The 27,167-nt window shown below is 45.8% G+C and overlaps 1 protein-coding gene across 5 annotated transcripts in view; it reads right to left on the bottom strand.

Moving 5' to 3' along the window:
- RDH13 (retinol dehydrogenase 13) overlaps nt 1-27,167 on the bottom strand; it is a 49,311-nt gene that overhangs the window by 16,501 nt on the left and 5,643 nt on the right. For 3 of the 5 annotated variants that reach the window (XR_005452317.1, XM_038751670.1, XM_038751680.1), the window contains exons 2-4: nt 16,739-16,857; nt 14,704-14,859; nt 3,429-3,533 (exon numbers count right to left, since the gene is read on the bottom strand). Coding sequence is in view for 4 of the 5 variants with exons in the window: in XM_038751670.1 (XP_038607598.1) it covers nt 3,429-3,533; nt 14,704-14,859; nt 16,739-16,857 (380 nt within the window). In the remaining variant the exon portion in view is untranslated. Of the gene's footprint in view, nt 1-3,428; nt 3,534-14,703; nt 14,860-16,738; nt 16,916-27,167 lie in introns of all 5 variants that reach the window. The other 2 variants (XM_038751698.1, XM_038751688.1) reach the window with 2 other exon arrangements.

Here is a 27,167-nt window from a genome sequence, read left to right as displayed (position 1 = left end):
GCGCTTAGTACAGTGCTCTGCACACAGTAAGTGCTCAATAAATACGATTGATTGATTGATTGATTGATTGAAATGGGGATGAAGACTGGGAGCCCCCTGTGGGACAACTTGATCACCTTGTAACCTCCCCAGCGCTTAGAACAGTGCTTTGCACATAGTAAGCGCTTAATAAATGCCATCATTATCTAGTGCTTACAACAGTGCTTAGCACATAGTAAGCGCTTAACAAATGCCGTCATTATTATTATTATTATTCTAAGCGCTGGGGAGGTTACAAGGTGGTCAAGGTTGTCCCACGGGGGGGGGGGGGGGGGGGGGCTCACAGTCCTAATCCCCATTTTAGAGATGAGGTAACTGAGGCACAGAGAAGTGACTTGCCCGAAGTCACCCAGCTGACAATTGGTGGAGCTGGGATTCGAACCCATGACCTCTGACTCCAAAGCCCGGGCTCTTTTCCACTGAGCCACGTGGCTACGGAGTCCCGGATAGGCTTCTACGTGATTCAAACGTGCTTTTTCTTCAGTTCATGAATTTATGGGGGCCAAGCATTGTGACTTGAGTGTAAACAGAGTCGAACAAGCGTTCTAGGAGTCGTCGTCTCTGGAGAACCTAAGCGCTTCCCCAGCATAAGACCGTAAATAATAATTTTGGTATTTATTAAGCGCTTACTATGTGCCAAGCACTGTTCTAAGCACTGGGGAGGGTACAAGGTGATCAGGTTGTCCCACGGGGGGGGCTCACAGTCTTAATTCCCATTTTCCAGATGAGGGAACTGAGGCCCAGAGAGGTGAAGTGACTTGCCCAAGCAGCATGGCCTAGTGACAAGATCAAGGATGGGAGTCAGAAGACGTGGGTTCTAATCCCGGCTCTGCCACTTGCCTGCTGTGTGACCTTGGGTAAGTCACTTCACTTCTCTGCCAAATGGGGATGAAGACTGTGAGCCCCACGTGGGACAGCCTGATTAACCTAGTGCTCAGGACAGTGCTTGGCACTTAGTGAGCACTTAAATACCGTAATTATGATTATTTTTTTTAAAAAAATCAACCAGAAAACATTTCCACCCGCTTTTGTCACACTTTCCAGTGCCACTGAAATGTATTTGTTTCCCTCACTGCCACAAACGGCAGGGCTGAGAGTGAGGACGGCACCGGGCAAACCGTCAGCACTACAAATCAATTCCTCTGTGCAAATTAAGAGAAGCAGCATGGCCTAGTGGAAAGACCACAAGCTTGGGAGTCAGAAGATCTGGGTTCCAATCCCGGCTCTGCCTCTTGCCTGCTGTGTGACCTTCGGCAAGTCACTTCACTTCTCTGTGCCCCGGTTACCTCGCCTGTCAAATGAAGATCAAGTCTGTGAGCCCTGTTGTGGCACAGGGATTCTGTCCACCTGATTATGTAGTATCTACCTTAGTGCTGGGTAATAATAATCCCTTCCCCACAGCACCTGTATATATGTTTGTACATATTTATTACTCTATTTATTTATTTTACTTGTACATATCTATTCTATTTATTTTATTTTGTTAGTATGTTTTGTTTTGTTGTCGGTCTCCCCCTTCTAGACTGTGAGCCCACTGTTGGGTAGGGACTGTCTCTATATGTTGCCAACTTGGACTTCCCAAGCGCTTAGTACAGTGCTCTGCACAAAGTGAGCGCTCAATAAATACGATTGATGGATTGACTGATTAATAATAATAATAATAATGACATTTGTTAAGCGCTTACTACGTACAAAGCACTGTTCTAAGCGCTGGGGAGGATACAAGGTGATCAGATTGTCCCACGGGGGGCCCACAGTCTTCATCCCCATTTGCCAGATGAGGGAACTGGGGCCCAGAGACGTGAAGTGACTTGCCCGAAGTCACACAGCTGACAACTGGCAGAGCTGGGATTTGAACCCATGACCTCTGACTCCCAAGCCCGGGCTCTAAGCACCTTATAAACACCATTGAAAAAAAGCTCTCAGTCTTGAAGCCTTCATGACAGACTCAGCCGCTATTTAACGTGCCCTCATCATCAATGTATTGGAAGACAATAAGCATCATTAGCCTCTAGACTGTAACCTCGTTGTGGGCAGGGAATGTGTCTGTTATACTGTTACACTGTACTCTCCCCCAGGCGCTTAATACAGTGCTCTTGTACTTCTCAAGCGCTTAGTACAGTCAGTGCTCTGCACACAGTAAGCACTCAATAAATACAATTGAATGAATGAATGAATGTGCATATAGCTTTAATTCTATTTATTCTGATGATTTTGACCCCTGTTTACCTGTTTTTTGTTGTCTGTCTCCCCCTTCTAGGCTGTGAGCCCGTTATTGGGTAGGGACCGTCTCTCTATGTTGCCGACTTGTACTTCCCAAGCGCTTAGTCCAGTGCTCTGCACACAGTAAGCGCTCAATAAATACGATTGAATGAATGAATGTGCATCTAGCTTGAATTCTATTTATTCTGATGATTTTCACACCTGTTTTCATGTTTTGTTTTGTTGTCTGTCTCCCCTTTCTAGGCTGTGAGCCCGTTACTGGTTAGGGACCGTCTCTCTATGTTGCCGACTTGTCCTTCCCAAGCGCTTAGTCCAGTGCTCTGCACACAGTAAGCGCTCAATAAATACGACTGAATGAATGAATGAATGCTCTGCACCCAGTTAAGCGTTCAATAAATGCAACTGGCTGAAGAAATGCAATATCCCCCCTTAGGCCATACCTGATACTTTCATTTCTTAAATGAAATGATGTATGATTTCTTAAAATGATAATGATATTGCTAATGATGAAATGATGATGATTTCTTAAAACAGGACCTCCTTTCTTTCCGGCACTCAGCTCTTTGGTAGGGCAGGTCAAAAGAGCCAAAACCTCGAGTTAACCCCCAAGAAGACAACCCAGAGAATCTCTTTTAGACTGCGAGCCCGCTGTTGGGTAGGGACCGTCTCTATATGTTGCCAACTTGTACTTCCCAAGCGCTTAGTACAGTGCCCTGCACACAGTAAGCGCTCAATAAATACGACTGAATGAATGAATGAATGCTCTGCACCCAGTTAAGCGTTCAATAAATGCAACTGGCTGAAGAAATGCAATATCCCCCCTTAGGCCATACCTGATACTTTCATTTCTTAAATGAAATGATGTATGATTTCTTAAAATGATGATGATATTGATAATGATGAAATGATGATGATTTCTTAAATCAGGACCTCCTTTCTTTCCGGCACTCAGCTGTTTGGTAGGGCAGGTCAAAAGAGCCAAAACCTCGAGTTAACCCCCAAGAAAACAACCCAGAGAATCTCTTTTAGACTGTGAGCCCACTGTTGGGTAGGGACCGTCTCTATATGTTGCCGACTTGTACTTCCCAAGTGCTTAGTACAGTGCCCTGCACACAGTAAGCGCTCAATAAATACGATTGATGATGATGATGATGATGTTTTCTCACCCAAGTGGTTGACGCCGAACTGCATCTCAAAGCCATCTTCAGTCTTCCAATACGGACACCTCATTACGGCGGCGTTGTTGATCAGGATATCGACCCGCTCCTCTTCTGTACGTGCGGAGGACAAAAACTGTCACCACCGGAGTTCGAGTAAGCCAGAATTACGTATGAGAGAGGTCTCCAAAATAATAATAATAATAATAATGGCACTTATTAAGCGCTTACTACGTTCAAAGCACTGTTCTAAGCGCTGGGGAGGTTACACGGTGATCAGGTTGTCCCACGGGGGGGCTCACCGTCTTAATCCCCGTTTTCCAGATGAGGGAGCTGAGGCCCAGAGAATCAATCAATCAATCGTATTTATTGAGCGCTTACTGTGTGCAGAGCACTGTACTAAGCGCTTGGGAAGTACAAGCTGGCAACACATAGAGACAGTCCCTACCCAACAGTGGGCTCACAGTCTAGACGGGGGAGACAGAGAACAAAGCCAAACATATTAACATATTAAACATATGTTAACATACAAAACATATTAAAATGGGGGTGATGATGACTGTGAGCCCCACGTGGGACAACCTGATCACCTTGTATCCCCCCCCAGTGCTTAGAACAGTGCTTTGCCCATAGTAGCGCTTACTATGTGCAAAGCCCCGTCCTAAGCGCTGGGGAGGTTACAAGATGACTTGTCTGCTGTGTGACCTTGGGCAAGTCACTTAACTTCTTGGAGCCTCAGTGACCTCGTCTGTAAAATGGGGATGTTGATGACTGTGAGCCCCACGTGGGACAACAGAGAAGTGAAGTGACCCGCCCAAAGTCACACGAGCTGACAGTCGGCGGAGCCAGGATCTGAACCCGCGACTTGTACATATCTATCCTATTTATTTTATTTTGTTAGTGTGTTTGGTTTTGTTCTCCGTCTCCCCCTTTTAGACTGTGAGCCCACTGTTGGGTAGGGACTGTCTCTATATGTTGCCAATTTGTACTTCCCAAGCGCTTAGTACAGTGCTCTGCACATAGTAAGCGCTCAATAAATACGATTGATGATGATGATGATGACCTCTGACTCCAAAAGGGAGTTCACGCACGTCTGAGGGAATGGAATCCCCTGGGGAAATTCCCACTTGCAAGCACTGACTTTTCCACTGCCCGAAGGTGCTCACCGTCAAAATATTTCTAAGCACTCTCGATCCCTAATAATAATAATGATGATGATGATGGCATTTGGTAAGCGCTTACTATGTGCCAAGCACTGTTCTAAGCACTGGGGAGGATACAAGGTGATCAGGTTGCCCCACGGGGGGGCTCACGGTCTTCGTCCCCATTTTACAGATGAGGGAACCGGGGTACAGAGAAGTGAAGCGACTTGCCCAAAGTCACACAGCTGACAAGGGGCGGGATTAGAACCCATGACCTCTGCCTCCCAAACCCAGGCTGTTACCACCAGGCCACGCTGGCTCCGTATGGGGCCTAGGCCCCTCCGAGGCTCCCATCCCAGGAGGCCCCCTCCCCACCTGCCACCCTGGCAGCCCCCTTCCTGAGTGTCTACTATATGCACAATACTGTACTAAGCAATTGGGAGAATACAATAGATGAGGCACAATCCTCCCCCTTCCCATCCCTCCCCCCCACCTCCTTCCCCTCCCCACAGCACCTGAATATATGTTTATACAGATTTATTACTCTATTTTACTTGTACATATTTACTATTCTATTTATTTTATTAATATGTTTTGTTTTGGTGTCTGTCTCCCCCTTCTAGACCGTGAGCCCGCTGTTGGGTAGGGACCGTCTCTAGATGTTGCCAACTTGTACTTCCCAGGCACTTAGTCCAGTGCTCTGCACACAAGAAGCGCTCAATAAATACAATTAGAGAAGCAGCGTGGCTCAGTGGAAAGAGCCCGGGCTTTGGAGTCGGAGGTCTTGGGTTCGAACCCCGGCTCCACCGCATGTCTGCTGTGTGACCTTGGGCAAGTCACTTAACTTCTCTGAGCCTCAGTTACCTCATCTGTAAAATGGGGATTAAGACTGTGAGCCCCACGTGGGACAACCTGATCACCTTGTATCCCCCCCCAGCGCTTAGAACAGTGCTTTGCACATAGTAAGCGCTTAACAAATGCCATTATTATTATTATTATTATTATTACAATTGAATGAATGAATGAATGAATTTATTGAACTGCAGAGCACTAACAAGCACTTGGGAGGTAACAAGAAAATAGACGCTCTTTTTTTGTTTTTTTAACCTGGTATTTGTTAAGCACTTACTATGTGCCTTCTAGACTGTCAGCCCGCTGTTGGGTAGGGACCGTTTCTATATGTTGCCAACTTGTACTGCCCAAGCGCTTAGTCCAGTGCTCTGCACACAGGAAGCGCTCAATAAATATGATTGAATGAATGAACAGCCCGTGCTCTAGCCACTACACCGTGTTGCTTCTCAAGTTGCTTCTTCTAGACTGTGAGCCCGCTGTTGGGTAGGGACCGTCTCTATCGGTTGCCAACTTGTATCAACCAATCAATAGTATTTATTGAGCGCTTACTGTGTGCAGAGCACTGTACTAACCGCTTGGGAAGTACAAGTTGGCAACATATAGAGACAGTCCCTACCCAACAGCGGGCTCACAGTCTAGAAGGGGGAGACAGACAACAAAACCAAACATATTAACAAAATAAAATAAATAGAATAACTATGTACAAGTAAAATAAAGAGTAATAAATATGTACAAACATATATACATATATACTTGTACTTCCCAAGCGCTTAGTCCAGTGCTCTGCACACAGGCAGCGCTCAATGAATACGACTGAATGAATGAATGTGCCAAGCACGGTTCTAAGCACTGGGGTAGATACAAGGCAATCAGGTTGTCCCAGGTGGGGATCACAGTCTTAATCCCCATTTTATAGGTGAGTTAACTGAAGCACGGAGAAATCAATCAATCAATCATATTTATTGAGCGCTTACTGTGTGCAGAGCACTGTACTAAGCGCTTGGGAAGTCCAAGTTGGCAACATATAGAGACGGTCCCTACCCAACAGTGGGCTCACAGTCTAAAAGGGGGAGACAGAGAACAAAACCAAACATACTAACAAAATAAAATAAATAGAATAGATAGGTACAAAGGGAGTCGGCGAGGTCATCGGGGCGGGGGGGGACAGCCCCCCGCGCCCTTCAGGTGGAAGAGAGCAGATGCTGGAAGCCAAATGGATTCAAGCTAAATTTTCAAATCCTTGTAATCCAATATATGAGAGACGCACTTGCTGGGATGGCTATCAGCTCTCATAGTTGCTCAGTCATTTTGCTTTTAGCCTAAGAGGTCCCTCGTAAAGGGACCACGGAAATAGATGCATCACCGGAGGAGGCCCCGTGCGGAATGAAAATCAATCCCCGGGCTCTGATTTTCCAATCTAAATGGGAGTTGCCATTGACATTTCCGATACTTTACCCACAATTTCCTAAAAATTGGTTTTTAAGAGGTCCCAATCTTAGATGTTTTCCAAACCCTATACCCTAACACCTCCACAAGGATTTCTGTCCTTTAAATCAGTCCAGGTTTTGCCCTTGGCCTAAAATCAGGCACTTTCAAGATTAATAAGTGTGGCATTTCTTCAGTGCTTATTACGTGCCAGGAAATCATCATCATCAATCGTATTTATGGAGCACTTACTGTGTGCAGAGCACTGTACTAAGCGCTTGGGAAGCCCAAGTCGGCAACACACAGAGACGGTCCCTACCCAACAGTGGGCTCACAGTCTAAAAATGTACTAAGCACCAGGATAGATACAAGGTAATCTAAGAAGCAGAGGACAGAGAAGCAGCGTGGCTCAGGGGAAGGAGCCCGGCCTTTGGCGTCAGAGGTCATGAGTTCAAACCCCGGCTCCGCCAATTGTCAGCTGTGTGACTTTGGGCAGGTCACTTCACTTCTCTGGGCCTCGGTTCCCTCATCTGTAAAATGGGGATGAAGACTGTGAGCCCCCCGTGGGACAACCTGATCACCTTGTAACCTCCCCAGCGCTTAGAACGGTGCTTTGCACATCCCCCCATCTTACCTCCTTCCCTTCCCCACAGCACCTGTATATATGTATATATGGTTGTACATATTTATTACTCTATTTATTTATTTATTTTACTTGTACATTTCTATCCTATTTATTTTATTTTGTTGGTATGTTTGGTTCTGTTCTCTGTCTCCCCCTTTTAGACTGTAAGCCCACTGTTGGGTAGGGACTGTCTCTATGTGTTGCCAATTTGTACTTCCCAAGCGCTTAGTACAGTGCTCTGCACATAGTAAGCGCTCAATAAATACGATTGATTGATTGATTGATTGATAGTAAGCGCTTAATAAATGCCATCATTATTATTATTAATTTAATTTAATTATTATTATTGATTTAATTTCAGTTTGCTAACACGTTTTGTTGTCTGTCTCCCCCTTCTAGACTGTGAGCCCGTTGTTGGGTAGGGACCGTGTCTATATGTTGCCGACTTGGACTTCCCAAGCGCTTAGTACAGTGCTCTGCACACAGTGAGTGCTCAATAAATATGATTGAATGAATTATTAAGGTAATTGGGTTGTACACAGTCCCGGAGGGGAAACTGAGGCACAGAAAAGTTCAGTGACTTGCCCAAGCTCACACAACAGACAAGAGGCGGGGTCGGGAACAGAACCCAGGTCCTTCTGACTCTCAAGCCGACGCTCTAGCCACTAAGCCATGCTGCTTTCCCTAGTGGATACGGCATGGGCCCGGGAGTTGGAAGGACGTGGGTTCTAATCCCGGCTCCGCCACGTCTGCTGTGTGACCTTAGGCAAGTCATTTCACTTCTCCGGGCCTCGGTTACCTCGTTTGCAGAATGGGGATTAAGACTCGTGAGTCTCGTTGGAGACAGGGTCTGTGTGCAACCTGATTAACATGTACCGATCCCGGCGCTTGGCACATAGTAAGTGCTTACCATTAGAAGAGAAGCAGTGTGGCTTAGCGGTTAGAGCGCGGGCCCGGGAGTCGGAAGGACCTGGGTTCTAATCCTGGCTCTGCCACTTTTTCAATCGTATTTATTGAGCGCTTACTATGTGCAGAGCACTGTACTAAGCGCTTGGGAAGTACAAATTGTACTTGTAATTGTACAAAGGTCACTTGTCTGCTGTGTGACCTTGGGCAAGTCACTGCATTTCTTTGGGCCTCAGTTCCCTCATCTGTGAAATGGGGATTAAGAGCGTCAGCCCTACGTGGGACAGGGACTGTGTCCAACTTGATTAACTAGTACTTACCCCAGCATGTAGAGAAAATAAATGGTATTTATAAAGCGCTTACTATGTGCAAAGCACTGTTCTAAGCGCTGAACACTGTTCGAACAGTGCTTGGCACACAGTAAGCACTTAACAAGTGCCGTAATTATTATCATTAGGCCATTCTGTTTCTCTACTGACCAAAAGAGGCTTTAAAGTAAATAAACTAAAATCTGAACCCCAAGTCACATCAACTCATCAGCCACTTCTGGCACTTAAAATATTTCCACCATCACTTTGTATAAACATATAACCAGGTGAATAGACAATTATTTACTCTATGTGTAAATATTTTTTTTATCACTTTTTCCCTTAGAGTGAAAGCTTCTTGTGGGCAGGGAAAGGGCCTTGTGCTTCTGGAAGATTTTCCCCAATGCTAACTACAGTGCTTGGCACACAGTAAGCACTTAACAAGTGCCGTAATTATTATTATTAGGCCATTCTGTTTCTCTACTGACCAAAAGAGGCTTTAAAGTAAATAAACTAAAATCTGAACCCCAAGTCACATCACCTCATCAGCCACTTCTGGCACCTGAAATATTTCTATCCTCCACCATCACTTTGTATAAACATATAACCAGGTGAATAGACAATTATTTACTCTGTGTGTGAATATTTTTTTTGTCACTTTTTCCCTTAGAGTGAAAGCTTCTTGTGGGCAGGGAAAGGGCCTTGTGCTTCTGGAAGATTTTCCCCAGTGCTAACTACAGCGCTTTGCACCTAGTAGGCACTTAATAAATGTCATTATTACTACTATTACAACCACCATATACCAAGGAAGAAAATTTACAATAGCCCAGTAAGGGCTAGGAGATCCTAGAAGGCTTTTCAAACCCTCAAGGGGCCTTGTTTCCTGTGGCAACTTGCAGGCCTAATAGGGGGAGTCCCCCATCTTACCTCCTTCCCTTCCCCACAGCACCTGTATATATGTATATATGTTTGTACATATTTATTACTCTATTTATTTATTTATTTATTTATTTTGCCTGTACATATCTATCCTATTTATTTTATTTTGTTAGTATGTTTGGTTTTGTTTTCTGTCTCCCCCTTTTAGACTGCGAGCCCACTGTTGGGTAGGGACCGTCTCTATATGTTGCCAACTTGTACTTCCCAAGCGCTTCGTACAGTGCCTCTGCACACAGTAAGCGGTCAATAAATACGATTGATTGATTGATGGATCACCACCCCCTAAGTGCTCAATAAACAGTCCACAACTCTGGAAAAGTGGAGGGAGGAGACTGGATTTTAGGGAGCCGTCATCTGAAGAGCAGTCCAGCCCTGACCTGTTCCAAACAGCTGTATCAGAATAATCATCGTCATCGTAATATAATTTGTTAAGCACTTGCTATTTGCTAAACACTACGCTAAGGGCTGGGGTATATGGTCTGACAGTCCCTGCCCGACTAAAGACTCAGAACACCGGGTAATTGGGCCCCAACAAGGTCTATAATAGAGAGGGACATTATAACCCATCTTTTCCTAAACCGAAACCTCTCTGTCATCCTTTAGATGACACAGGGAAGCAGCGTGGCTCAATGGAAAGAGCACTGACTTTGGAGTCAGAGGTCATGGGTTCAAATCCCGGCTCCGCCACTTGTCAGCTGTGTGACTTTGGGCAAGTCACTTCACTTCCTTTAGACTGTGAGCCCACTGTTGGGTAGGGACTGTCTCTATATGTTGCCAACTTGTACTTCCCAAGCGCTTAGTACAGTGCTCTGCACACAGTAAGCACTCAATAAACACAACTGAATGAATGAATGAATGTAACCTCCCCCCAGCACTTAGAACAGTGCTCTGCACACCGTAAGCGCTCAATAAATACGATTGAATGAATGAATTCTATTCATTTTATTTTGTTAATAAGTTTGGTTTTGTTCTCTGTCTCCCCCTTCTAGACTGAGAACCCACTGACGGGTAGGGGACCGTCTCTCTATGTTGCAACTTGTACTTCCCAAGTGCTTAGTACAGTGCTCTGCACACAGTAAGCGCTCAATAGATACGATTGAATGAATGAATAAATACGATTGATTGATTGATTCTCTGGGCCTCAGTTACCTCATCTGTAAAATGGGGATTAAGAGTGTGAGCCCCCTTGGGACAACCTGATCTCCTTGTAACCTCCCCAGCGCTTAGAACAGTGCCTTGCACATAGTAAGCGCTTAATAAATGCCATTATTATTATTATTATTATCCTTCTTGCCCCCAAATATCTGAGCCAAACTCAGATCCCCTTTTTTTGGTTTTGTTTTTTGGTGGTATTGGTTATGCATTTACTATGTGTCAAGCGCATAGTGTTATAGTGTTTACTAGTGTTTACACTTTACACATAATGTTTACTATGTGTTCTACGCACTGGGATAGATACAAGTTAAGTACAAGTTAAATGCTTAGTCCAGTGCTCTGCACACAGTAAGCGCTCAATAAATACGATTGAATGAATGAATGAAAGTAGGTTGGACCTGGTCCTTGTCCCATGTGGGGCTCACGGTCTAAGTAAGAGGGATGACAGGGATTGAATCCCCATTTTATAAGTGGGGTAACGGAGGCCCAGAGAAGTGAAGTGACTTACCCAAGGTCACACAGCAAACAAGTAGCAGAGTGGGATTAGAACTCAGGTCCTCTAATAGGCCCGGGCTCTTTCCGCTAGATCATGCTGCTTTCGTGCCTGGAAAAAGCCCTCATCGTCCTCAAGAACTACAGGCCCAGGTCACTACGAAAGCCACCTGCGCTCTAGGAACTTCTAGTCAAAATCCAAAGCCTCTTTTTCAGCTTTCTTATTTCAAAAAACGCATCAGCGCTTAGAACAGTGCTTTGCACATAGTAAGCGCTTAATAAATGCCATTATTATTATTATTATCTAAGCTTCTATCCGCTGCTAACACTCTCACTCTGAGAAGTCTACCTGGTACTCAGCTCCTCACCACGGGCTTTAAAGCCCTCAATCACCTTGCCTCCTCCTACCTCACTTCGCTACTCTCCTACTAGAGAAGCCGCGTGGCACAGTGGCAAGAGCCCGGGCTTTGGAGTCAGCGGTCATGGGTTCAAATCCCGGCTCCGCCAACTGTCAGCTGGGTGACTCTGGGCAAGTCACTTCACTTCTCTGGGCCTCAGTTACCTCAGTTTTGTGTGACGCAAAATGGGGACGAAGACTGTGAGCCCCCCCGTGGGACAACCTGATCACCTTGTATCCCCCCAGCGCTTAGAACAGTGCTTTGCACATAGTAAGCGCTTAATACCATCATTATCATTATTATTATTATTATTACTACAACTCAGCCCACACACTTCGCTCCTCTAATGCTAAATTCCCCACTGTACTTCGATCTGGTCTATCTCGCCGCCGACCTCACACCCATGTCCTTCCTCTGGCCTTGAACGCCCTCCCTCCTCCTATCTGACAGACGATTACTCCCTCGCCCTTCACGCCCTTCCTCCTCATATTCATTCATTCAATCGTATTTATTGAGCGCTTACTGTGCGCAGAGCACTGCACTAAGCGCTTGGGAAGTACAATTTGGCAACATATAGAGACGGTCCCTACTACCCTTCAAAGCCTTAATGAAGGCCCATCTCCTCCAAGGGGCCTTCCCTGATTAAACCCTCTTTTACTTTTCTTCAACTCCCTTCTGCATCGCCCTGACTTGCTCCCTTTAATCATCCTCCCCTCCAGGCCCCACAGCACTTATGTCCATACCTGTAATTGTATTTATTTATATTAATGTCCTCTCCTCTTCTAGACTGTAAACTCGCTGTGGGCAGGAATGTGTCTGTTATACTGTTATGTTGTAATCTCCCAAGCGTTCAGTATAGTGCTCTGCACACAGTAAGCGCTCAATAAAGACAATCAACTGCCTGACTGACTGCTAACTCTTGTGGAGGCAGGGCCGCCGACAAGACTTTGGGTTCTCCGGGAGACGTTCGCCAACCGAGGATCTCCCTTCAAAGCCCTACTGAGAGCTCACCTCCTCCAGGAGGCCTTCCCAGACTAAGCCCCCTCCTTCCTCTCCCCCATTCCCCCCGACATACCTCCTTCCCCTCCCCACAGCACCTGTATATGTGCATATATGTATGTACATATTTATTACTCTACTTATTTTATTTGTACATATTTATTCTATTTTATTTTACTTTGTTAATGTTTTGTTTTGTTCTCTGTCTCCCCCTTCTAGACTGTGAGCCCGCTGTTGGGTAGGGATCGTCTCTATATGTTGCCAACTTGGACTTCCCAAGCGCTTAGTACAGTGCTCTGCACACAGTAAGTGCTCAATAAATACGACGGAATGAATGAATGAATGATCTCATCGCATTTTCCTAGTCGACTTACACCTCTACTCCCCTTCATCCATTCCCTGGAGGGAGCCCGCTTACCCACTCGCCACACTGCTCTCATAAGTTCTTTGGAGCGCTTAGTACAGTGCTCTGCACATAGTAAGCGCTCAATAAATACGACTGAATGAATGAAGGAAGGAATGTGAGGAGGAAAGGCGTGAAGGGCGAGGGAGTAATCGTCTGTCAGATATGAGGAGGGAGGGCGTTCAAGGCCAGAGGAAGGACATGGGTGTGAAGTCGGCTCAGTGGAAAGAGCCCGGGCTTTGGAGTCTGGGGTCACGGGTTCAAATCCCGGCTCGGCCAGTTGTCAGCTGTGTGACTTTGGGCAAGTCACTTCACTTCTCTGGGCCTCAGTTCCCTCGTCTGTAAAATGGGGACGAAGACCGTGAGCCCCCTGTGGGACAACCTGATCACCTTGTCAACTCCCCAGCACTTAGGACAGTGCTTCACACATAGGAAGCGCTTAATAAATGCCATCGTCGTCATCGTCGTCAACTTGACTGTAGCGGACGGCGAACCGGCCAAGGAAGGTGGTCCGCTGACGGGACTCGGGAAGATCTTTCTGATCTCGGGCCAAAACCACGGCAGCCGGACTCCGTTCAGCTGAAAAGGGCCAAACCCGCCCTAACCTGTGCGCAATCAGCTCGAGGAGCCCCAGAAGCCCCCCGACGCTCATGGCCATCTCCGCTTTCCGCTCTCCTGCTCCCAAACCACAGCGAAGAGGTGGGTTAAACCCCCAACCCCAAGCGAAGAGCCGTCCGCAGGGAAACGGAGCCGAGCTGACTCTGCTTTTCAATCAATCAATCATCAATCAATCGTATTTATTGAGCCCTTACTATGTGCAGAGCACTGTACTAAGCGCTTGGGAAGTACAATCGAAAGCAGTTCCCAGCATCGGTGACTTTGGCAAGCAGGTTTACAAAGGAGCAGTAAAACTGAAATGCGCGACCTTCTCCTCGGTCTTGCCATTATTAACCATTTCACATTCCGGCACTCGGGGTTCCTCCGCGGCGAGCCGAAGGGAGGGTTTGGGATACAAAACGTAAAGCCTCTCTCTGCTGGAAAGAGTTCTCCCTCGAAGAATCCTGACCTGTTTCTCACTCGCACTCGATTTCCAGCAAGCGTGACCAGGCCCTCCGCTCGGCCGACGTTCCCCACGGTAGAGAAGTGGTGTGGCCCAGTGGAGAAAGAGCCCGGGCCCTGGGAGCCAGAGGATCTGGCTTCTATTCCCGGCTCTGCCACTTGTTACGTGACCCCGGACAAATCACTTAACTTTTCCATTCCCTCATCTCTAAAACGGGGATTCGGCACCAGTTCTCATTCAAAAGACAGAATAAGGAAACTGAGGCTTGGGCCCAGCACCCTGAGACCTGAGGAGGCAGGAAGAGAAGGGGCAAAACGGAGAGAAGGAAAATCAGGAAGAAAACTGTCAACCCACTTCTTCCAAAGTTACTCACGGGAATCCCATTCCTCCACTCAGCGCCGATTTCTTATTGTCCCGCACCTCCCCCGTGTCCTCTAAAGACTCGGGAAAAACGGGCCTGGCTTAAGGCTTCCGATTCTCCATTTCCCTGCAGAAATTCCCTTCTATTTCCACTCTAAATTCTTCTAGAATTCATATGCGGAAAAGAAGCCAAGTCTCGGCGGCCGTTTGGATTTCCTACCTTGGTTTATCCTCTCGGCAAACTCTCGGACCGATTTCAGGGAGGCGAGGTCGAGGTATCGGGCATAGACACTGTGACTGAGGGTTTCTCCTCGGATTTCTTTGGCTGCCGCCTCGCATTTACCCATATCCCGACAGGCCATGATGATCCGGCCTCCTGCAACGGCACGTTGAAAGAAAATGTCAATCCTCGAGGACGTATAAAGGGACTTGCCAAATATGTACTTCCAAATTGTACTTCCCAAGCGCTTAGTACAGTGCTCTGCACGAAGTAAGCGCTCAATAAATACGATTGATGATGACTTGCTTATTTCCAACCATTCCCTGGGGTAAAAAAGGATAACGCCCTTAAGACCACAGAAAGGTAGGGCATCGCCCTTGCTTATGAATTTTGTCGGGGCCGAGACGTAACAGAACAGAGCAGCGTGATTTGTCATATTTACGATTTGGGTCCTTTAGGCATCGGGAATTAGACGCAATGACAGATAAAATGGTCACGAGTTACCTGTTCCTGAAGAATTATGGATTCATTTATATGGCGCTAAGGTGGGGAAATGGGAGAAGACATTCAGGAGCTCACGTGGCTCAGTGGAAAGAGCCCGGGCTTTGGAGCCAGGGGTCATGGGTTCGAATCCCGGCTCCGCCACATGTCTGCTGTGTGACCTTGGGCAAGTCACTTAACTTCTCTGAGCCTCAGTTACCTCATTGGTAAAATGGGGATTAAGACTGTGAACCCCACACGGGACAACCTGATCACTTTGTATCCCCCCCAGCGCTTAGAACAGTGCTTTGCACATAGTAAGCGCTTAACAAATGCCAACATTATTATTATTATTATTGTGGGCAGGGACTGCGCCTGTTTATTATTATACTGTACTCTCCCAAATGGTTAGAACAGTGCTTTGCGCACGATAAGCGCTCCATAAATATGACTTCACAAATGAATGGGAGAAGAAAAGGGGAGAAGGGAAGAGATAGAGTGATATGCAGACACATTCGAAGCCACCTCAATCAGCCTGCGGTTAAGGCGTTACCCTAGAGTGCTCACCCCCTCCCCGCCCCCACCAAGGCAGGCACTCAGTACAGTGCTCTGTCCGCAACAGATGCTCAATAAAAACTATAATCATTAACAACAATGACACAAAAGAAAGGCCGGATATGGGTCTGTTTCAAATACCCCGACATCCCACGCTGGCCGATTCAGTCCATCGGTGGTTCTTACTGAGTGCTTACTGGATGCAGAGCACTGTGCTAGGCGCTTGGGAGAGTCATGCCTTCCGCACCGTTACTGCAGTAATAATAATAATGGTATTTATTAAGCGCTTACTATGTGCAAAGCACCGTTCTAAGCGCTGGAGCCCAAGGAAGTCTAGCAGCACTCAACGGCTGGGGCCGAGCGCACTGCGCCATGCGGACGGGTGACAGGCCCAGCCAAGAGTAATCATAATAATAATAATAATAATGGCATTTATTAAGCGCTTACTATGTGCAAAGCACTGTTCTAAGCGCTGGAGCCCAAGGAAGTCTAGCAGCACTCAACGGCTGGGGCCGAGTGCACTGCGCCACGCGGACGGGTGACAGGCCCAGCTAAGAGTAATAATAATAATAATAATGGCATTTATTAAGCGCTTACTATATGCAAAGTCCTGTGAGCCCACTGTTGGGTAGGGACCGTCTCTATACGTTGCCAACTTGTACTTCCCAAGCGCTTAGTCCAGTGCTCTGCACACAGTAAGCGCTCAATAAATACGATTGAATGAATGAATGAATGAATGAATGTTCTAAGTGCTGAGGAGGTTACAAGGCGATCAGGTTGTCCCACGGGGGGGGCTCACAGTCTTCATCCCCATTTTCCAGATGAGGGAACTGAGGCCCAGAGAAGTGAAGTGACTTGCCCAAAGTCACCCGGCTGACACTTGGCGGAGCTGGGACTTGAACTCGTGACCTCTGACTCCAAAGGCCGGGCTCTTTTCACTGAGCCTTTCCGCCCCAATGTACAGGCTCCCGCTAGGCCCGAGGATCCCAGGAGATTTTACCTCTCTTGGCAAGTTCCAAAGCCGTTTCTTTCCCGATGCCGGTATTTGCCCCAGTTACGACTACGGTCTTTCCTTTAATCGTTGCCTTGCTGGGACAGGTCCCGCCGGTGACATTATCCCTAAGTGGGAGAATCGGGCACAGTTAGACGAGCTGCATTTCCCCCTCCGGCCCGGAGCCTGGAGGGAACAAAGAGGAGGGGGGGGAAACGAAATTCAATCAATCAATCAATCAATCGTATTTATTGAGCGCTTACTGTGCGCAGAGCACTGTACTAAGCGCTTGGGAAGTCCAAGTTGGCAACAGATAGAGACGGTCCCTACCCAACGGTGGGCTCACAGTCTAAAAACCTGGGTGAGGTGAAGATGGGACGAAATGACATATCATGGCCACGTATCACGGAAGGCTGAAGTTCCTCCTCCAGAGGCCTTTTCGCCCACCCCCTGCCTCCAATCAGCGGTACTTATTGAGCGCCGTCTGTGTGCGGACCACCGTACTAAGCTCCTGGGAGAGTATGCTACAAGACAGCTGGTAGACATGCTCTCTGCCCACAAGGCGCTTATAGTCTCGACCCTCAGCTCCCTCTTCCTGCCCTTAAGGGCCTCCAGAGAGGTAATAATAATAATAACGGCACTTATTAAGCACTTACTATGTGGAAAGCCCTGTTCTAAGCGCTGGGGAGGATACAAGGTGACCAGGTTGTCCCACAGGGGGCTCACGGTCTTCATCCCCATTTTCCAGATGAGGGAACTGAGGCCCAGAGAAGTGAAGTGACTTGCCCAAAGTCACATAGCTAAGTGGCAGAATGGGGATTCGAACCCATGACCTCCGACTCCAAAGCCCGGGCTCTTTCCACTGAGCCGCGCTGCTTCTCAGGTAGACTTCCTGCCCTCCGCCAGGAATGGGTGGATTGAGGCTAAGGCAGGGTTCCGTCTAATAATAATAATAATAATAATAATAATGGTATTTTTAAGGGCTTACTGTGTGCCAGGCACTGTACTAAGTGCTGGGGCAGACACAAGCAAATTGAGTTAGACACAGTCCCTGTCCCATGTGGGGCTCACAGTCCCAATCCCCTTTTCTCTTTTACAGATGAGGTAACTGAGGCACAGAGAAGTGAAGCGACTTGCCCAAGGTTACAGAGCAGACGAGTGGCAGAGCCGGGATTAGAACCCACGACCTTCTGACTCCATGCTTTTCATTCATCCATTCAACCGTATTTATTGAGCGCTTACTGTGTGCAGAGCACTGTACTAAGCGCTTGGGAAGTCCAAGTTGGCAACATCTAGAGACGGTCCCTACCCAACAGCGGGCTCACAGGCTAGAAGGGGGAGACGGACAACAAAACACGACATATTAACAAAATAAAATAAACAGAATGCTTCTTCTAGCTCGGGAAGGGGACAGAAAACAGAGTAGAACCTGATTGAGGGGAGCAAGCAGGGAAAGGAACAGCTTCACTGGAGAGAAAACAGAGTAGAACCTGATTGAGGGGAGCAAGCAGGGTGTTTGCGTCATCCTAGGGGAATCCCCTCCCTAATAATAATAGTCTTTGTTCATCATCATCATCAATCGTATTTATTGAGCGCTTACTGTGTGCACAGCACTGTACTAAGCGCTTGGGAAGTCCAAGTTGTTAAGCTCCTACTATGTGCCAGGCACTGTACTAAGCGCTGGGGGTGGATACAAGCAAATCGGGTGGGACAGTCCCCGTCCCACACGGGCCTCGCGGTCTTCCTCCCCATTTTCCAGATGAGGGAACTGAGGCCCAGAGAAATGAAGTGATTTGCCCAAGGTCACACAGCAGGCGAGTGGTATGTTTGGTTTTGTTCTCTGTCCCCCCCTTTTAGACTGGGAGCCCACTGTTGGGTAGGGACTGTCTCTCTATGTTGCCGACTTGTACTTCCCAAGCGCTTAGTACAGTGCTCTGCACACAGTAAGCGCTCAATAAATACGATTGATGATCAATCAATCAATCAATCAATCGTATTTATTGAGCGCTTACTATGTGCAGAGCACTGTACTAAGTGCTTGGGAAGTACAAATTGGCATCACATAGAGACAGTCCCTACCCAACAGTGGGCTCACAGTCTAAAAGATGATGATGATAGATAGATAGATGATAGATGCCTTCATCTAAAAGATGAACGCATGATGATAATAACTACGGTAACCGTTTAGCGCTTACGTGCCGGGCACCGTTCTAAGTGTTGGATATAATACGGCTGATTTGAAAAACTTGGGCATCTCCAAGTCACCCTCCCTGCTTTATTTTCAATCCCGAACCCGGGTGGCAGGAAAATAGCTTTGCCCCGTACTGGCTTCCTGGACTTTCTCTTTGCCATAGTTTCAGGGCTTCTGGAGTTTAGTAAAAATAATGATTATTATTGCGCATCTGCGCATCAGGCAGAAACTCTGAGAGCTCACCCCCTCCAGGAGGCCTTCCCAGACTGAGCCCCTTCCTTCCTCTCCCCCTCGTCCCCCCTCCATCCCCCCCATCTTACCTCCTTCCCTTCCCCACAGCACCTGTATATATGGATATACGTTAGTACATATTTGTTACTCTATTTATTTATTTTACTTGTACATTTCTATTTTGTTGGTATGTTTGGTTTTGTTCTCCGTCTCCCCCTTTTAGACTGTGAGCCCGCTGTTGGGTAGGGACCGTCTCTCTATGTTGCCAACTTGGACTTCCCAAGCGCTTAGTACAGTGCTCTGCACACAGTAAGCGCTCAATAAATACGATTGATGATGATGATAATGATGGTATTGGTTAAGCGCTTAACGATGTGCAAAGCACCGTTCTCAGTTCTGACCCTAGTAAGTTTAGGGCAACGGGTGGTTCTGGGAGATGGGTCGACAACCGAGAATTCAGGCATCCTGCCGCTCGCTTGCTGTGTGACCCTGGGCAACTCACCCAACTTCTCTCTGCTCATGTCCCTTATCATCTATAAAATGGGGGCTCAATCCTTTTTCTCCCCTCCTATTTAGACTGTGAGCCCCGTGGGGGCCCTGATTCATTCATCCATTCAATCAACCATTCATTCATTCACTCAATCATATTTATTGAGCGCTTACTGTGTGCAGAGCACCGTACTAAGCGCTTGGGAAGTACAAGTCGGAAACATATAGAGCCGGTCCCTACCCAACAGTGGGCTCAACAGTCTAGAAGAGGGAGACAGACAACAAAACAAAATATGTAAACAGGTGTCAAAATCATCAGAATAAATAGAATTAAAACTATATGCACATTCATTCAGTCGTATTTATTGAGCGCTTACTGTGTGCAGAGCACTGTACTAAGTGCTTGGGAAGTACCAGTCGGCAACATATAGAGACGGTCCCTACCCAATAACGGGCTCACAGTCTAGAAGAGGGAGACAGACAACAAAACAAAACATGTAAACAGGTGTCAAAATCATCAGAATAAACAGAATTAAAACTATATGCACATTCATTCAGTCGTATTTATTGAGCGCTTACCGTGTGCAGAGCACTGTACTAAGCGCTTGGGAAGTACAAGTTGGCAACATATAGAGACGGTCCCTACCCAATAATGGGCTCACAGTCTAGAAGGGGGAGACAGAACAAAACACATAAACAGGTATCAAAATCATCAGAATAAACAGAATTAAAACTATATGCACATTCATTCATTCAATCACATTTATTGAGCGCTTACTGTGTGCAGAGCACTGTCCTAAGCGCTTGGGAAGTACAATTTGGCACAGTCTAGAAGGTGGGCTCACAGTCTAGAAGTGGTTGATGATTACCCTGAAGCCTGATGACCTTGGATCTACCCCAGAGCTTAGGACAGCGCTTGGAACATAGTAAGCACTTAAATACCAAAAGATTACTATTATTATAAAATAATAATCGCTCTGTACAGTGCTCTGCACACAGTAAGTGCTCAATAAATACGACTGATTGCTTGATTATAGAATCACCATCCTAAACTGGCCCAGGCCCGGGGGAGGAAAAGGAATGGTTTCAGAGGACGGGACAAAGATGGAGAAGGAGGAAAATTCAGGAATTCTTTGATCTCCTCAATTCCTGCCTCCGCCAGCCGGAGGATGCAGCTACAAGGAACCACTGTAACTTCAGGATGGGGAAGAGAAGCGGAGGGGGGTGATTTCCTAATAATTAATCAATCAATCCATCCATCAAAGGCATTTACTGAGTACTTACTGTGTGCAGAGCACCTTACTGAGTGCTTGGGAGAGCACGTTACACCAGAGTTGGTAGAAATATCCCCTGCCCACAATGAGCTTACAGTCTAGGGATCATCATCATCAATCATACTTATTGAGCGCTTACTGTGTGCAGAGCACTGTACTAAGCGCTTGGGAAGTCCAAGTTGGCAACATATAGAGACGGTCCCTAACCAAAACGAAGCGAGAGAGCCCCATCAGGGTCACCTACCCACCCCAAAGTCCTAAGAAGCAAAGAGTCTGGATTGGAGCAGCGCCGAAAAGGGGATGAAAATGCAAGGATGTGGCCTATCTGTAGTCATAATGGGGCGGTTCCAATATTAAATGGTTTCTGATTTTTGCCGATCTTCTGTGCTTATTTATTTTATGGTCTTAATTAATAATAATAATAATAATTGTGGTATTTGTTAAGTGTCTACTACTAGAGAAGCAGCGTGGCTCAGTGGAAAGTGCTTTGCACACAGTAAGCGCTCAATAAATACAATTGAATGAATGAATGAATGAATGAAAGAGCACGGGCTGGGGAGCCGGAGGTCGTGGGTTCTAATCCCGGCTCTGCCACTTGTCAGCTGTGTGACCTTGGGCAAGTCACTTAACTTCTCCGGGCCTCAGTTCCCTCATCTGTAAAATGCAGATTCATTCATTCATTCAATCGTATTTATTGAGCGCTTACTGTGTGCAGAGCACTGTACTAAGCGCTTGGGAAGTCCAAGTCGGCAACATACAGAGATGGTCCCTACCCAACAGTGGGCTCACAGTCTAGAAGAGGGAGACAGACAACAAAACAAAACAGGTAAACAGGTGTCAAAATCATCAGAATAAATAGAATTAAAACTATATGCACATTCATTCATTCATTCAGTCGTATTTACTGAGTGCTTACTGTGTGCAGAGCACTGTACTAAGCGCTTGGAAAGTACAAGTCGGCAACATATAGAGACGGTCCCTACCCAACAGTGGGCTCAGTCTAGAAGAGGGAGACAGACAACAAAACAAAACATGTACACAGGTGTCAAAATCATCAGAATAAATAGAATTAAAACTATATGCACATTCATTCATTCATTGTCATATTTACTGAGTGCTTACTGTGTGCAGAGCACTGTACTAAGCGCTTGGGAAGTACAAGTCGGCATCTAATCTCAGCTCAACCACTTGTCTGCTGGGTGACCTTGGGCAAACCACTTCACTTCTGTGCCTCAATTACCTCATCTGTCCAATGGGGGTGAAGACCGTGAGCCCCACGTGGGCCAACCCAATTCCCTTGTATCTCCCCCAGCGCTTCGAACAGCGCTTGCCACATAGTAAGCGCTGAACAAATACCTTCATTATTATTATTATTACTAAGCACTGGGGAAGATGCAAGATAATCAAGTCGGATGGACCCTGTCCCAAATGGGGCTTACAGTAGGAGGAAGAACAGATATTGAATCCCCATTTTTCACAGATGAAGGAACTGAGGCACAGAGAAGTGAAGTGACTTGCCCAAGGTCACCCAGCAGGCCAGTGGTGGAGCCGGGATTAGAACCCAAGTCCTCTGGCTCCTGGGTCCATGCCCACTGCTGGGTAGGGACTGTCTCTATATGTTGCCAATTTGTACTTCCCAAGCGCTTAGTACAGTGCTCTGCACATAGTAAGAGCTCAATAAATACGATTGATGATGATGATTCACCCCATCTCCACTTCCAGAACAGTTATGTCCATATTCTTCTCCTCTGTTGCTTCCCCTTTCAATAATGTATTTGATTGCCTATCTTTCCTATTAGATTGTAAACTAAAATATGGGCACAGAGCACATCTACCAACTCCTCTGTACTCTCCCGAGATCTAGTATGGTGCTCTGCACACCAAGTGCTCAATAAATACCATTTTTTTAATGATATTTGTTAAGCGCTTATTATGTTCCAGGCACTTTACTAAGCACTGGGCTTGATAGAGGTCACTCATCATCATCATCATCATCAATCGTATTTATTGAGCGCTTACTATGTGCAGAGCACTGTACGAAGCGCTTGGGAAATACAAATTGGCAACATACAGAGACAGTCCCTACCCAACAGTGGGCTCACAGTCTAAAAGGGGGAGAAAGAGAACAAAACCAAACATACTAACAAAATAAAATAAATAGAATAGATATGTGCAAGTAAAATAAATAAATAAATAGAGTAATAAATATGTACAAACATATATGCATATATACAGGTGCTGTGGGGAAGGGAAGGAGGTAAGATGGGGGGATGGAGAGGGGAACTAACTCGGGTTAGACACAGTCCCTGTCCCACATGGGGCTCCCAGCCTTAATCTCCGTTTTAGAGATGAGGCAACTGAGGCCCAGAGAGGTGAAGCGACTTGCCCAAGGTCACACGGCAGATAGGCAACGGAGGCGGCATTCAAACCGAGGTCATTCATTCATTCAATCGTATTTATTGAGCGCTTACTGTGTGCAGCGCACTGGACTAAGCGCTTGGGAAGTCCAAGTTGGCAACATATAGAGACGGTCCCTACCCAACGGCGGGGTCACGGTCTAGAAGGGGGCGACAGACAACAAAACATATTAACAAAATAGAATTAATAGAATAAATATGTACAAGATAAATAAATATGTACAAATATACATATATTCATTCATTCGATCGTATTTATTGAGCGCTTACTGTGTGCAGAGCACTGGACTAAGCGCTTGGGAAGTCCAAGTTCATTCATTCATTCAATCGTATTTATTGAGCGCTTACAGTGTGCAGGGCACTGGACTAAGCGCTTGGGAAGTCCAAGTTGGCAACATCTAGAGACAGTCCCTACCCGACAGCGGGCTCACAGTCTAGAAGGGGGAGACAGACAACAAAACATATTAACAAAATAGAATAAGTAGAATAAATATGTACAAGATAAATAAATATGCACAAATATACATATAATCACTCATTCAATCATATTTATTGAGCGCTTTCTTTGTGCAGAGCACTGGACTAAGCGCCTGGGAAGTACAAGTTCATTCATTCATTGAATCGTATTTATTGAGCGCTTACTGTGTGCAGAGCACTGTACTAAGCGCTTGGGAAGTCCAAGTTGGCAACATATAGAGACGGTCCCTACCCAACAGTGGGCTCACAGTCTAGAAGGGGGAGACACACAACAAAACATATTAACAAAATAGAATAAGTAGAATAAATATGTACAAGATAAATAAATATGTACAAACAAATATACATATAATCATTCATTCAATCATATTTATTGAGCGCTTACTGTGTGCAGAGCACTGGACTAAGCGCCTGGGAAGTACAAGTTCATTCATTCATTCAATCATATTTATTGAGTGCTTACTATGTGCAGAGCACTGGACTAAGCGCTTGGGAAGGACAAGTCGGCAACTTATAGAGACGGTCCCTACCCAACAGTGGGCTCACAGTCTAGACGGGGGAGACAGACAACAAAACATATTAACAAAATAGAATAAGTAGAATAAATATGTACAAGATAAATAAATATGTACAAACAAATATACATCTAATCATTCATTCAATTGTATTTATTGAGCGCTTACTGTGTGCAGAGCACTAGACTAAGTGCTTGGGAAGTACAAGTTCATTCATTCATTCAATCGTATTTATTGAGCGCTTACAGTGTGCAAAGCACTGGACTAAGCGCTTGGGAAGTCCAAGTTGGCAACATAGAGGGACGGTCCCTACCCAACAGCGGGCTCACAGTCTAGAAGGGGGAGACAGGCAACAAAACATAGTAACAAAATAGAATAAGTAGAATAAATATGTACAAGATAAATAAATATGTACAAACAAATATACATATAATCATTCATTCAATCATATTTACTGAGCGCTTACTGTGTGCAGAGCACTGGACTAAGCGCCTGGGAAGTACAAGTTCATTCATTCATTCAATCGTATTTATTGAGCGCTTACTGTGTGCAGAGCACCGGACTAAGCGCTTGGGAAGTCCAAGTTGGCAATATAGAGAGACGGTCCCTACCCAACAGCGGGCTCACAGTCTAGAAGGGGGAGACGGACAACAAAACATATTAACAAAATAGAATAAGTAGAATAAAGTCATTCCGACTCCCGGGCCTGTGCTCTATTCACGAGGCCGCACTGCTTCTCGTCGATTGATTGTTCCAGGAAAGGCATACAGGGTGTGCTTTCCCTGCCCCAAAATAAAAGACACGAGCACTTACGCAAACACAATGACAAATGATCAGGGAAAAATAAAGGCCATCTTTTACGAGGTGGGTTATGAGTCACCTCTGAGGGAGAGGAGCCGTTCCCCAAGGCTTTCGAAATTGGGGTTGTGTTGGGACAAGGTGAGCTTGGTTCCTCTAGCAGCTTTAGGGCAATTTCAGAACCAAAATCAATCAATCAATCGTATTTATTGAGCGCTTACTGTGTGCAGAGCACTGTACTAAGCGCTTGGGAAGTCCAAGTTGGCAACATATAGAGACGGTCCCTACCCAACAGTGGGCTCACAGTCTAAAAGGGGGAGACAGAGAACAAAACCAAACATATTAACAAAATAAAATAAACAGAATAGATATGCACAAGTAAAATAAATAAATAAATAGACTAAGCGCTTGGGAAGTCCAAGCTGGCAACATATAGAGACAGTCCCTACCCAACAGTGGGCTCACAGTCTAAAAGGGGGAGACAGGGAACAAAACCAAACATACTAACAAAATAAAATAAATAGAATAGATATGTACAAGTAAAATAAATAAATAGACTAAGCGCTTGGGAAGTCCAAGTTGGCAACATATAGGGGCAGTCCCTACCCAACAGTGGGCTCACAGTCTAAAAGGGGGAGACAGAGAACAAAACCAAAGATACTAACAAAATAAAATGAATAGAATAGATAGGTACAAGTAAAATAAATAAATAAATAGACTAAGCACTTGGGAAGTCCAAGTTGGCACAGTCCCTACCCAACAGTGGGCTCACAGTCTAAAAGGGGGAGACAGAGAACAAAACCAAACATACTAACAAAATAAAATAAATAGAATAGATAGGTACAAGTAAAATAAATAAATAAATAAATAAATAGACTAAGCGCTTGAGAAGTCCAAGTTGGCAACATATAGAGACGGTCCCTACCCAACAGTGGGCTCACAGTCTAAAAGGGGGAGACAGAGAACAAAACCAAAAATACTAACAAAATAAAATAAATAGAATAGATATGTACAAGTAAAATAAATAAATAGGGTAATAAATATGTACAAACCTATATACATATATACAAATACAACCAAAAGCTAAATAAATGAAACTGCTAGTCAGGAAAGATTCACAGTCAGTAACGGGGTTTGGTTATCAACTGAACTCTTTCTATACAGTGGTCGGATAATCTGAAATGGCATCAGAATTTAATTCTGAGACGTCCCCAAACCAATAACTGATCTAAAAATATTAAAAGACCCCCGGGGGGGGGGGGGCGGGGGGGCGGGGGGAACACACCAGGAGTATGATAAAATGCCTAAATGTTGAGGAATGCTATTATTTATTAATCAGCGTGAAAGGAGACTGATGATAAGAAGGCGTCCCCTTATAGACTGTGAGCCCGCTGTTGGGACCGTCTCTATATTCATTCAGTCGTGTTTATTCACCATCATCATCATCAATCGTATTTATTGAGCGCTTACTATGTGCAGAGCACTGTACTAAGCGCTTGGGAAGTACAAATTGGCAACACATAGAGACAGTCCCTACCCAACAACGGGCTCACAGTCTAAAAGGGGGAGACAGAGAACAAAACCAAACATACCAACAAAATAAAATAAATAGGATAGATATGTACAAGTAAAATAAATAGAGTAATAAATATGTACAACCATATATACATATATACAGGTGCTGTGGGGAAGGGAAGGAGGTAAGATGGGGGGATGGAGAGGGGGACGAGGGGGAGAGGAAGGAAGGGGCTCAGTCTGGGAAGGCCTCCTGGGGGAGGTGAGCTCTCAGCAGGGCCTTGAAGGGAGGAAGAGAGCGAGCTTGGCGGATGGGCAGAGGGAGGGCATTGAGCGCTTACTGTGTGCAGAGCACTGTACTAAGCGCTTGGGAAGGACAAGTCAGCAACATCTAGAGACGGTCCCTACCCAACAGCGGGCTCACAGTCTAGAAGGGGGAGACAGACAACAAAACAAAACAAAACATATCAGCAAAATAAAATAAATAGAATAAATATGTACAAGTAAAATAAATCTGACACCTCACCCTAA

The sequence above is a fragment of the Tachyglossus aculeatus genome, chromosome 1 (assembly GCF_015852505.1).
Source record: "Tachyglossus aculeatus isolate mTacAcu1 chromosome 1, mTacAcu1.pri, whole genome shotgun sequence".
Lineage (NCBI taxonomy): Eukaryota > Metazoa > Chordata > Mammalia > Monotremata > Tachyglossidae > Tachyglossus > Tachyglossus aculeatus.
The sequence above is the reverse complement of the archived record's forward strand: the minus strand, read 5'-3'. Positions and strand labels throughout refer to the sequence as shown.